This window comes from Ischnura elegans, chromosome X (assembly GCF_921293095.1).
Source record: "Ischnura elegans chromosome X, ioIscEleg1.1, whole genome shotgun sequence".
Taxonomy (NCBI): Eukaryota; Metazoa; Arthropoda; class Insecta; order Odonata; family Coenagrionidae; genus Ischnura; species Ischnura elegans.
The window spans coordinates 90,221,545-90,237,887 of record NC_060259.1 but is presented as its reverse complement, the minus strand read 5'-3'; the positions used below and the strand labels follow the sequence as shown (position 1 = coordinate 90,237,887).

Below are 16,343 nucleotides of genomic sequence, written 5' to 3'. Positions count from 1 at the left end.
AGAATCAGGGGAAACAAAACATGTTTCTGCAAAGTACATCAATCACTTAAGGGACAATACTTTCTTTCTATGGAATGAAACTTGAAGTTTGGCAGGAACAAAACAGTGGAATGCACACCTGTGTCAGCATAAACAATAATACTGAGTTTAAAATACAATAAGAGCACAATTGGTGTTTGTCATGCCATCACCAATCAAACAACACCATTCATGGTTTTGAATAGAGGTCAACAACAAAATTATAAATTAATGAAACTTAAGCAAATTTTAACAAAAAGACCTCCTGAACCTCAAGGCACGCTTATTGGCTATATAATTCAAACATTACCCCAGAAAACATTTGCTTTTTGATATGATTGATTTGTTCAATTTTTCAGAAAGACTGATCAACAACTGTAACTTCCCAATTGAAGAACACTCATCAAAATTCAGTCCTTTCGGTGGAATCAATCGACTGCAGCACCTTACCAATTAGTAATTCAAGAGACAACTATACTAATATCTTCAACACATTAGTATCAACCAACAACTAATAACTTCTCAGCCCAGTAATCAATAAACCCACATCTTCAATTCTTGGTGCTCACTTCACGAGTTTCCATTGTCAACGTCAAGTAACATGGAATTCATCAATCAGTGCAGTGCACACATTCTACAAAATTTAAAAAAATACACCATTCAGGTGTCAGTAATTCCTAATGACCCTTTAAATTACTCAAGAGCTATTGGTACCTATTTTATTTATGATATGAAATTAATGACCTGTCAAAAAACTTTTGGCAGTCAAAAGGACACCATTCGAAGCTCCCAATCCAAATAATTGATGTGTTGTACTGATTCAAAAGCCCATCTCACAAATACATTTTCAAAAATGCTCACAACCATCCAAACGTAAAACATAAAAACTGCACAACATACCCATCGTTACATGCAGTATTATGCCATTGTAAATTTCAAATAACTTTGTGGTATTGACAGAAACCACTAAATCATATACATGAGGAAATATTTAGAAGGCACATACTTCTTTCCAGCTGACTACCTATTTAGCTTTCCCTGTGTCTCATGAGTCAAATACAAGGTAGTTCCCATTTTATAGAAAGAAAATGAAGGGTCTACACCATCTCGCAAAAGACGTCTCCACTCAATTTGATTCATGAATAACAGTGCCACGTAGAAAAACATGCAAGACACAAAGTTATTTGAAACATACAGTAAAACGTCAACATAAGACCACTCTCCATGGAATTTCATAAATGAAAAAAAGAAACTACAAGAATATAGATAGTGACTAATTTTTCCCTGTAAATGTAGAAGAAACATACATTCTCATAAAAGTATTTGTCAAAACTACCACACATTCACCTACACTTCCATAAATACACACTTTAGCTTGACTTTTGAGACAATTTCCTTACAAAAATACTAAAATTGCAAAATGAGGAAATCTATATGCACACCACTCATCCTCAACATCACAAGCCACACATTCATCAAATCATGAAGTAATCATGCCAAAACCTTAACTACTGATTTGTAGGTTAAAAAAAATAATAAGAATTTAGCTGTATATTCAAAGTTTTTGTTACTTTTGGACAATCATTTATGAAGATTCATCAGAGTAAATACTCAATGGCATATGAACCAGTAGGGAAGACAACCATGCACTGCCAAGATAGAAAATGTTTCTAAGAGATATCATGGGCGTACCCCGCGAGGGGCAGGAGGGGGCAGCTGTCCCCCCCCCCCTCAAAGCAAAAATCACAAATGTCTTTAAGGAAAATAATATTTTTTCAAGCAAATAATTTTAAAAACTACTAAAGAGCTGTTACAGTTTCCTTAAAATGTTTTTTCAGTCACCTTTTCCATGCTTAAATCTTACCTACAACTTGAACAACGATGGCTTGCCCCCCACCCCCTAGTTTTGATCCAGGGATCCAGCCCTTGAGAGGTATTGTAAAGTTTTGAAAGGTTTGACAACAAATATAATTTAAATTTTCTCACAGTAAAAAATTAGCAGGAAGGATTTAAAAATATTTACCACCTTTCTTAATTCACAAAGAGTAACTTAATTCAATTAGAACACAAGTTATTATCCGCAAAGGAGAATTAACTGATGACTTGATTTTCATACACTCTCTCAGCTTCTCTTGTATTAGCCTAAGTTCAAAATCAACGTAGCCACTCAGAATAAATGACACCAAAAATTCAGCACCTAAAATTACTCACACATTACCAGTATTCAAAGTTTAAAAGGCAAAAACATTCAATTATGTCCCTTTGCACAGGTAAAATAAATGTAGGTAACAGTCAACTAGCAAAACAGTATTTCAGCGTAACTATTTGACGGAATTTCTTGGAACTCTTTCAATTTTTTCAATTTTAGATAAAATAATCATCCTTTCAATAAAACACCAGTTAAAAAGATCAATCGATGAAATGAGGAAGTTAAGCAGCAGTACATGGCTCTTTCATAGGGGTTGTTACAAATGCTTGTAATGTATCCATAGATTTGAACTGACTCGAAGTAGATAATTACTCATCCGATTGTACAGCAATTTTTATAAAGGCATCTTAGGCACTTATTGTGTGGTCACCATCAGTTCAATCACCATGAACTACGCATGACTTCAAAGACAGGACAATTAAATACCACCCACGACCTTGGCTTCTATTCCTACCAATGATATTGTGCACATCCATAGGTAAAAACTAAATTTAACCACTTACAGGAGGTAATTCCAAATAATATGAAGATTTTGAATAATAGATCCATAAGACACTGTATATCATTTTGTAAATTGTGCATCTCATTCTAGGAAATTCAAAAATTTAACAACAGAGACCATTCCCACAGGCCAACAGGTATTGGCCTCAACAGATCAATTGGTAAGAAGAATATAGGCATCTTTCCTCTCAAACGACCAACCCTCCTACAAATAAGTCAACTCACTTCTCATACATTTGTGGATATTATTCAGAATGACAATAACGTTTGCGTTCTTCAAAGAAATAAAATGTTCACTCATTGAAGTCCTGTCTCACTCTAGAGGCACTTTTGATACATTCAACTTCTCATCACCTAGGCTTGCAAGCACGGTTTTAAAAACTAACAATGGCCCTTATTGAATGGCATAAAATGGACAGCTCATTGGTGGTCAGCTTGCCATTTGAATTTGCTTTTCATTACCCACTGCTGGCCAAGTGCCCCCGGATCACAAGTCCTTAAAAGTGGTTGAGAAACATCTCTTGTATCAGGTTTCTGCAAGCACTGCCCAGTGTTTATATGCTTGATTGTGCCTTCCTACAAAGAAAAGAGCACAGAATTTCAAATACATTAATGCCACTCAAAAGGAATTTTTACACATTCCTCTCTTAGGTGCACTTAATGAACTAGCATCCATAATAATAAAATCAATGACAGTTAAATTAAATAGGGTCATTCAATCAGATACCAAACACATAGCAATTCATTCAAAGAAGTTTGATAGATAGAAGGGAAATATAAGTAACAATGAAAAAAATAGTTTCCCATCCAGCCATTCCCTCATTAAGTTTAAAGCCAGGAAATATGAAAGTTGTCATCCACTTTTCATGAGTTAGCAATGCCATTGGAGATCTGGTTCATTGACGTGTGCAAGGAGGACCCTTTATCATCGGAAGGAATAATACGCAATTGTACATAACTACAAACCAAGCAAAACTCTGAGGAGTAGCACACATATCTCTGAATGCACACGATAAAGAAACATCTCATCAGCCATTTTGCATGGTGCCACCAGCCTTTTGATCTGATGAATGCAGTCTACATACAATATTGCATGAAATATGTACTATGGGGGGAAAAAGCATCCCAATAAAGGTTGTGCTGCCACTATCGCTCCGTGGAATAGTGGGTTTCCTTTCCAGTGGGTTGCTATTCTTTAGTCAGTGAGGGAAATTCAAACAAAGCAAACCATTTCCTTTCTTCGTCGTCCACATATGCGACCAACTACTGAGTCTCCAGCAACCCAGAGCATGACTCAAGATGAACTCTGTAGAATAGAAACACATTTGATGGCGGCATCATATGCGCACTTTGGGAACGCTCTTCTAAATTTTCCTTTGCCTATCTCAAAGAAATGGCAAAAATCACAACGGGCTATTGCAAGAATCTCTCGAGGCTTTCTCTTGAGGTAAACAAGAATCAACTAGCAGATTTGATGGGCCACGTATTTGAATGCAGTTGACTTTGAAGAACTTTTAGCTTTTCTGGAAGGGCTGACGATCATATGGCCAGAATACGTTTTTCTTTGGATTGAGAGAGATATGCTCCTATCTTGATTTGAGATGCCTTTGTCAGCAGGCAAGACAGGGAAAAGTAGTCGGCTTAACCGTAGCGGTAACATAGCGAAGGATGAATAAAAATAGAAGTACCGGGTACTACAGGGAGAAACGCAACAGAGAAGGTAAAGAGGCATTAAAAAATCAGAGAAGAAGGAGAGGTTGATGCTGATACATATAATGAATCGAAGTGCTGCTACAATTTCAAATTTTATAAAAGAAGAGATGCTGTCCAAAGTGAAGAGTTTGGAGTGTTTTTCGTGCCTTGATTTTCTTGTCGCATTAATTTAGATATTCTATTTGAGCCTGAAATATTGCCAAAAGTAATTTGACAGCAATAAATATCATGAATTGTTTTAATTTTACAAAATTGGTTTTCAAAGCAACTGAAAAGAGTGTGATTTATCAAACTGCAGAAAATAATTATTTTTTTTTGAGTTTTGGCCACTGGCTAGGTAAAAATTAAATGTTTATTTTTTTCCGATCTTTGGCATTTACTTCGGAAAATTGTGTGTTTTCATTTAAATTTGTAGCAATCATGTGCATATGCATTGAGGATATTGCATTTCTTTCAGTCGCAATTGTCGTACTAAAACCTTGAAAAGTGATGACTTTTTAGGTATTTAGAGTAATTCCTGATGCTCACAACCGCTCCTCGCCATTGCTGTCTTGCAGATTGCGTCTGGCGAAATGGAGATGGGCTTTAAGTGAATTTTAGACCCAGTGCCAGAGTACGTGTGAAGAAGGAAAGGAAAGGAGGGTTCCAGGGAGATTGCGGGAAATAGGAAGGCATGACTGCTAAGGATATCGAATGCGCCAACATTCTGGTGAGCAGTACGAAATGTGTTCGAGCCTCGGTGCAAGGCAGGCAAGTTGACCGTCACGACCTTCGTGGTTGATAAAAGACAGTATTTGAAATTTTTTCGTCTCGTTCCAAGGATCATATACCATTAGAAAGAGAATCCATTCTCCCGTGAAGCGATGGTAGTGGCACAAACTCTGTTGGGATTCTTTCTTCCCCCATAGTACATGCATTCCAAGTGTCACACAATCCCACTACCTGACGGCACTTCAGAATAGAGTTTGACTATGAAAGTTGAAAAGAAAAGAGGGATGCCAGGAGTGCCACCCACTCACCTGGGTGGGTGGCACTCCTGGCTTCAATTTTACTACCAGATTGCAAAAGCCCAGATATTAGCAGTGTTGAGTTCCACATTCCTGATGCACGGTACTGGGAGGGCCTTTAATCTAATCCCTAGCTGCAGTTGGGTCAAATGGCAGCATCATTTTCCTCCACTTGCCATCTATGTATCTGCTCGCATTGGCAGAAGGTCTCCAAAAAGCATGCTTTAGAACATAGCTACTTTAATGCAGTAGTGCAGCTTGCCAACAAATTACGTACAGGCTAACCTACTACAGGCCAGTAAGGAAATAAGCTCATCCTGGCAAGGATTTAGGAAAGAATTAAAAAGAGAGCATAAGATGCACATAGTATACCTGCATATCATAGACCCATGCTTGATTGCCACCCATACCATGACACCGTACTAGCTTCACTGGTCCGTCTCGGTTGGCAGCATCAAGGCAATTGTCATCAGACATTATTTGCTGGCGTTTTGTGTAAGCAAAAACCTAAAGGAAAATTATGACATTAAACAGGGATGTCAGTTTGTTTTACATTGCTAATAACTAACAAATATAATTCCAAAATGTAGAAACATTGCCACTTTAAGTCTGTGACTTCAGTTCATTAGTATAAGAAAATTTGAAAAGGCCCCTTTCCAAAATATCAATTGGTAATGATACTAATAAACCTGCTTCTGTTTCATTATGCCCAAATGCAAGATAAATACCTGGTTTCCTCCAAGGCCATGGCAGTAACTCATCCCAAGGGTCTCCCCACTCTTCCTCCCTAACGTGTCCAGACAATTCTGGGTCTCCGCATTCCTCACCTAGAGAAAGCATTCATCACAATGAAAATCAAGGAAACTTCCCCAAGTTACTTGGCACCACCAAGTGCTAACTTATTATGTACAACCATAAGCCCATTAAATATTATTAAACTAACATAAAAAATCAAACCCCACAGCATGGTGAACACAGATGTGAAATGTAATCAACTAACTACTGAAGGCATGAAAACCTTAAAAGATGTCAAACCTAAAACATGATAGTAAAAAGTCCAATGGAACCACATAATAAATTAGCTAATAGATGTGTGCACATATGTGACTTTTAAATAGGCAGAGTAGCCTCTGTAGGAAAGGGGATCCTTAAGTTTCCATTTTGAGATGGTTTCTTGGGTTTTTTCCTTAATATTAGCACTTATGGTAGATTTTATAAAAATTAACAGAATATCCTAAGCTAAGCATGTAGCCAGAAATGATTTTTGGTTGGGGCCTAAGACTACTTCAGCCTTCCATTTCGAGTGACAAAAGTGAGCAAATCCTGTTTCCTTATTGGCCACTATTGTAAGATTCCACCAAAATTTCTAAAAAATATAAATACAGCCAACTCCCAATTATCCGGGCTAATGATGGGGAGAGGTGGCACAAATACATGCATGATTGGAAAACACGAATAATCCAAAATTTCACTGTTCTTTTTTATAATTTTCATAATTTAGGTAAATCAATCTATTATTATCTATGCACATTTTATACTATTTTTGATTGCTTTCCAGTGTAATTAGATCTTTCTTTCACTGACAGTGATCTTTTTAACAGCGATAATGTGTTTGCACTTGTATTGTTACTGCTCCGTGTAATGCCTGGGAAGTAGAGGCTTGGGATAGGTGGATGTCAGTGCTATTTCGTGTGTGGTAAGGGTGCACATCATGGTGAGAGGAGATTATTTGGGGGAGGGGGGGGGGGGGTGGCCCGTGCAGCATGCCCGAGTGCGACGAAATCTTTGGTTTCCTTGGGCCATATTCATATATGCGAGTCCACAGCAATAATTGCGCATTTGCAATATGAAATTTACATTTAATGATCGTAGATAACATTTTTCTTCATTTACAATCGGGTAACTACTTAAGAATCTTCTAAAATTACACAAGTTTTTATTCCGCTGCTGATCGTCGTCTACCATGTTAGAGTGGACGTTCAAGTGGAAACATTTCTTGTCGTCATGTAAAGAAAATAATTCCATTTAACAAAGTGATTTCTAATGGAAATAATAGGCCCGGTGTAGCCATGCATTACAAAGCAAATATCCTGGTATTTCTGTGTCTGATATCATTTTTTTATTAAGATTTTATTAAGACTGCGGAAAACATAGGAGGAGGGTGAACTCATGCACAGATGATCTGCAGCATGGATAAACCGCACCTGGATAATCAGGAGTCAGCATAATGTATATACCTATGCATGGAATACTTTATAAGATAAATGATCACGTTGAATGTGTTCATTTGAATACATTTTTGCTACATGCAATACCTTCAGAAAACCAAAAGTAATGCTGGGGTGTTATAGCTCTGAATCTGCCTTCCAGGCTACATGCCTCTCAATTCAAGAGATGAAACTCGTGAATGATTGAATCCACAATTGACATAATCTGCTGAGAGAGACTTTGATTTTCAATAATATTAAATTTCTTGAGCCTTGAAACCTTATGGCATCAATTTCATCTCGACAACAAGGTCACAATGATCTGATGGTAAAAAGCAAAGGAAATAATGCAGAGGACTGCCACGTCAAGTCAATCATGAAGAATTATTATGGGAACATAGTGTTCACCAATGGAAGTATGAAAAAACATGATAAAGATTTTGAATGCTTACTGTAAAATACATGGCTCATAACACCGAAAATGCTCAAATGATGAGGTCATAGCATTATTACACACAAAAGTCTAATGCATGATTTTTCACTTGAGTTGACAATTCACATCAGTCCCCTGTATCATGATTATTCAGGAAATACCAGTGAAATCAAAATTTTTGTACAGCAGCAAAGTATCAATTTTATTCAGCGGTTGATTTAGGATTCCTATATAAGACTCCGGCTAAAGAAAATAAATCTGCTCACAACCCTCTTTCAATAAGCTAAAAGTCATCAAAGATTATTAATACATACTTCTCCAAGGTAATAGTAGTCCAAAGGCATCTGAGATTCTGGATAAACATTCTGCAAATACCAACGAAAACTCTTGCACTTCAACTTCTTTCTCAGGTCCTTCCTTTCAGAGACATCACCCACATCTACATTTCGAGCACCTGAAACACCAAATTTAATACAGTGGCACACGCATTCAAACTTTTAAATGAAGTACCTATTTTACTTTGGCTACGCAGAGTGAAAAAATGTATCCAGATAGGAGAGGAAAATTATATGTTAATCATTACGGCTCACAACAGGGCCTGACAACACATAGAGATGATAGAAACGATAGATATATATTAACAGGTATTTGAGGAAATATTATCCCCTCTGAGCATCAGTTAAATTATGATGAAAAATCACCAGATTATAGCCCTAAGTACTGAAATACATCCAGTCAATAAAAATTGGGAAAATATTTAAAAGAGTTAAGAACAAACCTATCTTTTACCATAAAAGAACATCCTGAAAATCTATACCAAAGATTAAATTTGTCAAGAAAAAAATCATTTGGCTTCTTGGGAGTTCCGCCTGGATCTCCTGATTGCCGATCAATCAATTCAGAGCCATCTTCTAGCAAGGTGAATTTTTTATGTAAGAAAAAGACTTAATGGAGTAACTGGCAGCATATCTCACTGGCAAACTGACTGGCAATTGGAAGATCAAGATTAGGAATCTAGGCTAAGCCTAGTGATTACCCTTCTTGTAGATTTGCACCCGTGCATGTGACTGCATACAAATATACTCATTGCATGCATTGCTTTTAGCATCATAACCTAAATGCAATTACAATCATTAAGGTATATTTCCTGAACAAGTTAATATCTAAATTTAGGAACACGAGAATGAACACCATCTACTATGTAACAGCCCAATTTATGAAAATGCATGAGCATAAAATAGGACCTGTTCTAATTTGATTCATGCAATCGTACATGTTCTGTTCCACCACAATTGATCATACAATCAGACATTAAATCATTTACGTTAATGTGTCATTTAAACAGGCCTACAAAATTATATTCCAGTCCGTTACCAAATAAAATAGAAATAATCATGAGATAGAGTATATTTACATTGTGCATTCAAAACAGTGAATAAATATGAAATGGCAAAGAAATGAAATATGACACAGTTTAAAAATATAATAAAAAGTTTTACAGCAGCCATGAAAGCTATATAAGGAAAATAATTCTGCAAGTACTAAAGAAAGAAGCTCCTGAGCATTAGAACTACTCTAAATATATTTCTTAAACTTAATGAGTATCTATCCAGAAAAATAGCAATACAGTCAACCATTTAGCCCTCCAAACAGATAAACAAATAATCTAGAAAAAAGTCACAAATTCTGGCTCAAGCATCAACACCTTAGCGTCATGGAAAGTCCAACATTTAAGTACATGAGCAATGTGACATTGTGATGGTGGAAGCAATTAGGACTACTTACAGTGGAGCAAGATTTTCTTATGACTGTACATGTGACAAATGAGGAAGAATAATTCATACAATAATATGTACATTATACACTTACATATTTAATTAATTAAATCAAAGACTGAAATAACAGACCCACTACAGGGGCCACTATTTTTTCCAGCACTTATGAAGCAGACTAACTCAGCTAATTTTCAAACCTTTCATTTCGATGGCGTTGAATATATCCTATTAGTATAATAAATATGCTTTATAATGCAGATCAAAAATTTGCAAAAAAATGTAATTTTTCAATGTTTTAAAAGAGCCAGAAACATATTTTATGATGTTTCTGCAACAAACAATTATTAAAATACAGCCTAACAGCTTTATATAATTCTCCAATGTTACATTGGTCCTCCCACAAAAGAAACTGTCGACCCTCGTGTGTTAAGAGTTTCAACAGCAAGGAAGCTTCTCACCGGCGGCAAAAACTGAGTTGGTTTTGTAATTATTAGGTCTCTTGGAGTACATCGCAAACTAAACCACCCTTGTTGCATCAGTGGGAGCTGCTTGAGATCTCATGCTGAAGAAAGAAATCCAACACTAATTCTAAATTTGAAGGTCCGCGAATAAGTACTCAACAATACGCATTAGCCTTGAAAAGCACTCTCATTTCATTTTCACACAAAAAAATAATATAAAACTAACCATCAGACATCATTTGAAGTGGTTCAAGGAGAGTGACAATATTACATATGCGACAGTCTATGATCTTACATATTCCTACTAAACAGTAATAATTTTCCATAGAGTTTAGATACACATGGCTCTTGCACCATTAGAAACATTTATCCCTGAAGACAATATTTACAAATTCGAACAAAATCACAATTTTTAGCAAATTTTGCATTGGCCTGCAAACAGAATTTCCAAGACCGATAAACTATTTAGGAGTTTTCCGACATGCACCAAAATATGCAGGGTATTTTTAAACAGCCATGACAACAACTAAATTCCCTGCATTATGTCCTTTTGGCTTTGGCTCTGGTTGCAAGCTGAAAACTAGGTCAAATAAAACAGACCCATCACTAGAAACAAGGCTATGGACAGGTAATAGGTGTTATAAGAGTAAGGTAATACATATATTATTTACTCCTTAGCCCTTTTAGTGCTCTCCTTCTCCCTGGGATACTGGCGAGAAATGCAGAGGGTATTCTCATCAAATGTAGCAACTAAGAAAATTAAAAAATACAAATCTATTTTATGACATAACCATATGTTGCTCTTTTGAATTTTTTAATTTATTCATTGAATTATTCAAAAACAGCCAAAACGGCCTTTAAATTGAATAGACAACATAAAATCTGCCGGATGGGTGAGTAGTCGACGTAGAGAGTTGGTAAAAGAGTGATATCTGAGAGAGAGAAAGACAGACTTTAGGTTGGTGTAGTAGATGGTCATTACGGAAGAAGCGGGTGGGAATGTGGAGTGAAAAGAAAGGCAGTATTTCCGAGGATCGGAACTTGCCATTTAAGGCATTGTAAATGAAGGAAATATCATGAAAATTCCTACGGGAGGATAGTGGGACCAATGATAGGGCAGGCATTACTTCAGAGCGAGAAGAATTACGGAGGTGAGGAACACGTTGTCGGACTACTGAGGTTAAACTGGTTTACATTTACAAAATATTTTTACGTTTGCTGAAATATAAATATTTTTATTTCAATGCCATAAAGTTAAACAAAATTTTGTTAACGATAGTTTTTTAAACTTTCAGGCACAATAGTAATATATATTTTTTAACTTTTCTAATGAAGCTACTATTTGAACAATCTAAAAACAATTAAAAATTAATCTGGAAAATATCATAAATAAATAAGAAAAAACTAGCGAATTGTATAACTTCATGTAATCCTCGGCATAGGTCCATCTTGGTGTTTGCAGAGTAGCATCAGGGCATCTCGCCTTATGGTAGGTGTTTTCATCTAGCACCTATGCTGCACCATACAAATGCCATGCACACCTTTATTACAATGTATACACACTGTACAAGATCTTTTTCTTTTTTTACCATCTTTTTACCAATTATCTGTTGCCCTTACCCTTTGTGATCTCTCTAAGGCTTTCGATTGTGTTTCTCATTCAATATTAATGGAAAAATTGAAATACTATGGGGTCTCAGGAGTGGAGTTAACATTCTTTCTGTCACATCTTTCTCAGCGCCAACAGTGTGTTGAAATGAAGGGAATGCAGTCCTCGTTCCCTGGTACTCAATTTGGTGTTCCCCAGGGGTCTGTCCTGGGTCCCATCTTGTTCATAGTAATGATCAATGACTTACCCTCTAATTGCATTCTCTACGCAGATGATACAACCTTAATGGATGTCTGCAAAAGTACTACCTCTGCTGTAGAAAGGGCAGAAAATCATCAATCAATAGCTGATGATTGGTTTCGAGTAAATGGCTTTCTACTATACAAGGAAAAAACTCAAAAGCTTATCTGTAGCCTGAAGCCTACCTCAAGTAATCTGAAGCCTACTAAGTTACTTGGGTTTTACCACGATACTAAATTTAGCTGGAGCTATCACATCACTGAAGTAAACAAAAAGCTCTCCAAAGCTCTCGTTATCCTAAGAAAGCTAAGCCTGATAATCCCTTCTGATTTCAAGCATTGTATATATTTTTCATTTTTTAACAGCCATTTAGACTATGGTCTGGAAATATGGGGGAATGCCACTGACATAAAATCTGTATTTCTACTACAAAAAAAGGCCATCAGAATACTCACCATATCCCTGTCTAGGGAACACTGTTGTTCACTTTTTATGAAGCTGAAAACTTAAACTGTATGTGTATACAGCTCTGATATATGTGAAAGAAGATCTTGATATCTTCCCTAAAAGATGTGAAACTCACAATTATAGCACAAGAAATAAGAACCTCTTATCCTTAAACCAGTGTCGAGTAATGAAAACCAAATCTTCCCTTCCTAATCTAGGCATTAGGTTATTTAACTAACTTCCCATTACAGCCAGAATGACCAGTTTCTCTACATTTAAGAGTGTGACTTGCAATTGGCTTGTCTCTCATCCTTTATAATCTGTCATTGAATTTTTTACGCATAGTACTGATGACATTGTATTTTGATGTAACCTATATATTTAATTGTATGTGATTTCTCTTGTATATTTTTCTGCTACTTTTTTCCTACGAGGACTCTGTATTTCCGAATACTATTGATCAATAAAATTATTATTTCCACAACAAACAACTGAATTTTTTTCTTTCCTCCCTGGAAGTTGCTGCAGTCCAGCCTTTGGTCCACTTGTACAAGGAGGTGAGTCACTCCCGGTCTTCCCAAGCTATTCCACCTCAAGGGAGTCTAACGCTTGCAGTACATTGAAGCCTTGTGATTGTTTTAATGGGATTGTTTTCTTTGTATATTATATGGGAATTGAGCACCATATGAGCAATTACAGAAAAAACTACTTTCTTCCAAAACTTCATGGTATGCCTTTCATCTAAATATGAATATACCATTATATCAGACGCATCAATCCTGCCCATTTAACTATTATATAAAGGGCATAGCTGAAAAAGAGGGTGAAAAGTCCCCCCTCCGTGATTTTTATCGGGCTTGGAGCATAGGATTTGGGATCAAAAAGGACTAACCTCCCCACACTTCCAGCCCGCTAGAGGACCACCAGGGCCGACTAGCTCCAAAATTCGATTTCCACTGTTTATTTAATATCTCGGGATAGAAAGCATATTTTTCAATGCAATTTGCGCCATTTGATGGCTTTCTTAATGGAGCAGATGCCCAATTTTTTTCACAACTTTTCAGTAGTATAAGGAGAAATGGCGTCGATTTGAAAATTTCAAACGCTAGTTTTCATAAAATATTTTTGAGAGGGCCACAAAGAAAAAATGTGTTTTGAAGGAGTACATTAATACCTTTCCGCTAATGCAATGAAAAAGGAACATATAGGTGATGTACCAACGCGAAAAACAATAAAATATGTATGCAATTTTGGTGAATTTTTGCTTTTTTTCCATTACCTGTGCCGCCATAACACCTTTTTCATACCATCTTGCACATACATATTTAGTCCTCTCACTAACGCTTAAACTCATACCGATTGTAATTCCAACTACAAAATGATGCCGATATTTTGAAATCAATCTTGCAATCGGCTCATCCAATGAAAACTTTCATGGAAAAGGGTGACATTTTGATTCTAGATAAAAGATCTAGAAAAAAAGTGATGTCTTATCATACTTAGAAAATTATCTAAAGTTCAGTGTACTGATGCCAGCGTTGTAAGGCAAGCGAGCTCAATTGACAACGGAAGAATCAATCAATCCAGACTCGTGACTAAATTAAGATGGGTTGTGGAGGCCCACCATGGCATTATCAAGGAAAAATATCATTTGTTAGATTACAGGCTGGATAATAAAATGTTGCCAAAAACAGGAAATTACTGCAGGATAGCATATTTTGGAATTACAATCGCTATGAGTTTAAGCATTAGTGAGAGGACTAAATATGTGCAAGATGGTAAGAAATAGGTGTTATGGCGGCACAGGTAATGGAAAAAACAGCAAAAAATGGCCAAAATCGCATATTTTATTGTTTTTCGCGGTGTTCCACCACCTAAATGTTCCTTTTTCAATGCATTAGCCAAAAAGTATTAATATGCTCCTTCAAAACACATTTTTTCTTTGAGGCCCTCTCAAAAATATTTTATGAAAACTAGCGTTTGAAATTTTCAAATCGGCACCATTTCTCCTTATGCTACTGAAAAGTTGTGAAAAAAATTGGGCATCTGCTCCATTTAGAAAGCCATCAAATGGCCCAAATTGCAATGAAAAATATGCTTCCTACCCCGAGATATTAAATAAACAGTGGAAATCGAATTTTCGAGCCAACCGGCCCTGGTGGGCCTCAAGCGGGCTCGAAGTGTGGGGAGGTTAGTTCTTTTTGATCCCAAATCCTATGCTCCGAGCCCGAGAAAAATCCCGGAGGGGGGACTTTTCATCCTCTTATTCGGCTATGCCCTTTATCAATTCTGACCTAACTATATCCTTCACTTTACCATGCCTCTTCTAACTTGTATCAGTACTTTTTGCTGTTGCTTTCGTGTACATCAGCAGAACAGGATTTGGGATATTTTTTTTCCCTTTGCCCTAAGAAAAGAATAACTAACTTCTTTAATACTTCTAACATATTTCTTTTCCCCTACGACAAACTTTTCCTCCAATTCTATTGGAGTATTCTTTTGATTCCTTCGCAATGTCCCCGTCAAATATGTTTGATTTTTATATAATTCACGTGCCAGGACAACACTCAAAAAGAAATTGTCCACAACTACATGGTAGCCTTTCATAAAATAATTACCAAGAGTCAACAGCATTTTCACTACCGCAAAACTCAGTCCATGTTCCCGCAATTCTTTCTATCTTTATCAGTAACTGTGAAGGGTTTTGGTACCAACCAAAGTTTCATCAATGCTAAGATGTTCATGTGGTGTATAATAATGGCAAAATAAGCTATTAGCATGGTCAGCAATGGGCTAAAATTTAGCACAAGGGTCATACTTTTCATTCCCACGAGAAAAGAGTTTGGAATTGTGAGTGAGATGAAAAAACCTAAGAAGCAATTGAAAAGGATCTCTGGACATAATTTTTCCGAACCATGGTATGGCACAAGAATTGTTTGCCCAATAAGAAAAGAGTGTTGGTCTTTTCGTTATACCCATTTCTAGTGAAATTTCAATGAATGTTTTCATTTCAGTTACTGTCACATTCAGCTACTTCCTCACTCTTGACCTTGGCGACAATTTATCATCGGCAGCAAGGAACTGCACAGCATACCTGTTTGTTTCCATTGTAAACAGATTCCAAAGTACGGTGACATGTATAGGAAACATAGTACAGAATATAAATAGTTAAAGTCAATATCAATAAACATAGAAACACAAAAAAAGAAACACTCACACGGGAAAATAAACTTGGGAGCTTTCGAAGTAAGAATCTTTTTTAAGATTTTTTTTCAGAAAAAAAAAAGCCTGAATTTCACGTGAACAGTTGCCGATGAAAAGGCGTTTCGTCTGATTGAGGAGTCAATATAGCATTGTCTGCATTTCACACCGTGGACGGCACATCACCAGGCTGGATTTAGCCTTCGCATCACCAGGCCAAAAAGTCAACGGAGCGATTCGACTCGTTTCAAGACATCCAGAGAGACTGATTGCATGTGGAAAGAACGGCACCGTGCTGTGGATGGCGGCAGGTAAAAAGTCAGCTTGTTTATAAGCAGCCCCAGGTACGAAAAAGTTTCAATGTTGACGAGAGCGACAAACTGACAAACCCTTAAATGCATGCGTTAGCGATCCACTCTCATAAGAAAAAAATGTGGAAGCCATGCAATCAGAAAGTAATATGTACATTTTAATCTTTTTTCACTTTTTGGCCTTGAATACGCTGCGGACCATACCGGCTTT

General features: G+C 36.6%; 1 protein-coding gene across 2 annotated transcripts in view; it reads right to left on the bottom strand.

The window, feature by feature from the left end:
• Positions 1-1,883: 1,883 nt before the first annotated feature.
• LOC124170830 (polypeptide N-acetylgalactosaminyltransferase 5) overlaps positions 1,884-16,343 on the bottom strand; it is a 37,739-nt gene continuing 23,279 nt past the window's right edge. For both annotated transcript variants that reach the window (XM_046549813.1, XM_046549814.1), the window contains exons 8-11: positions 8,403-8,542; positions 6,177-6,275; positions 5,821-5,955; positions 1,884-3,304 (exon numbers count right to left, since the gene is read on the bottom strand). In XM_046549813.1, coding sequence (XP_046405769.1) covers positions 3,149-3,304; positions 5,821-5,955; positions 6,177-6,275; positions 8,403-8,542 — 530 coding nt within the window. In that variant the 3' untranslated portion in view covers positions 1,884-3,148. The remainder of the gene's footprint in view (positions 3,305-5,820; positions 5,956-6,176; positions 6,276-8,402; positions 8,543-16,343) is intronic.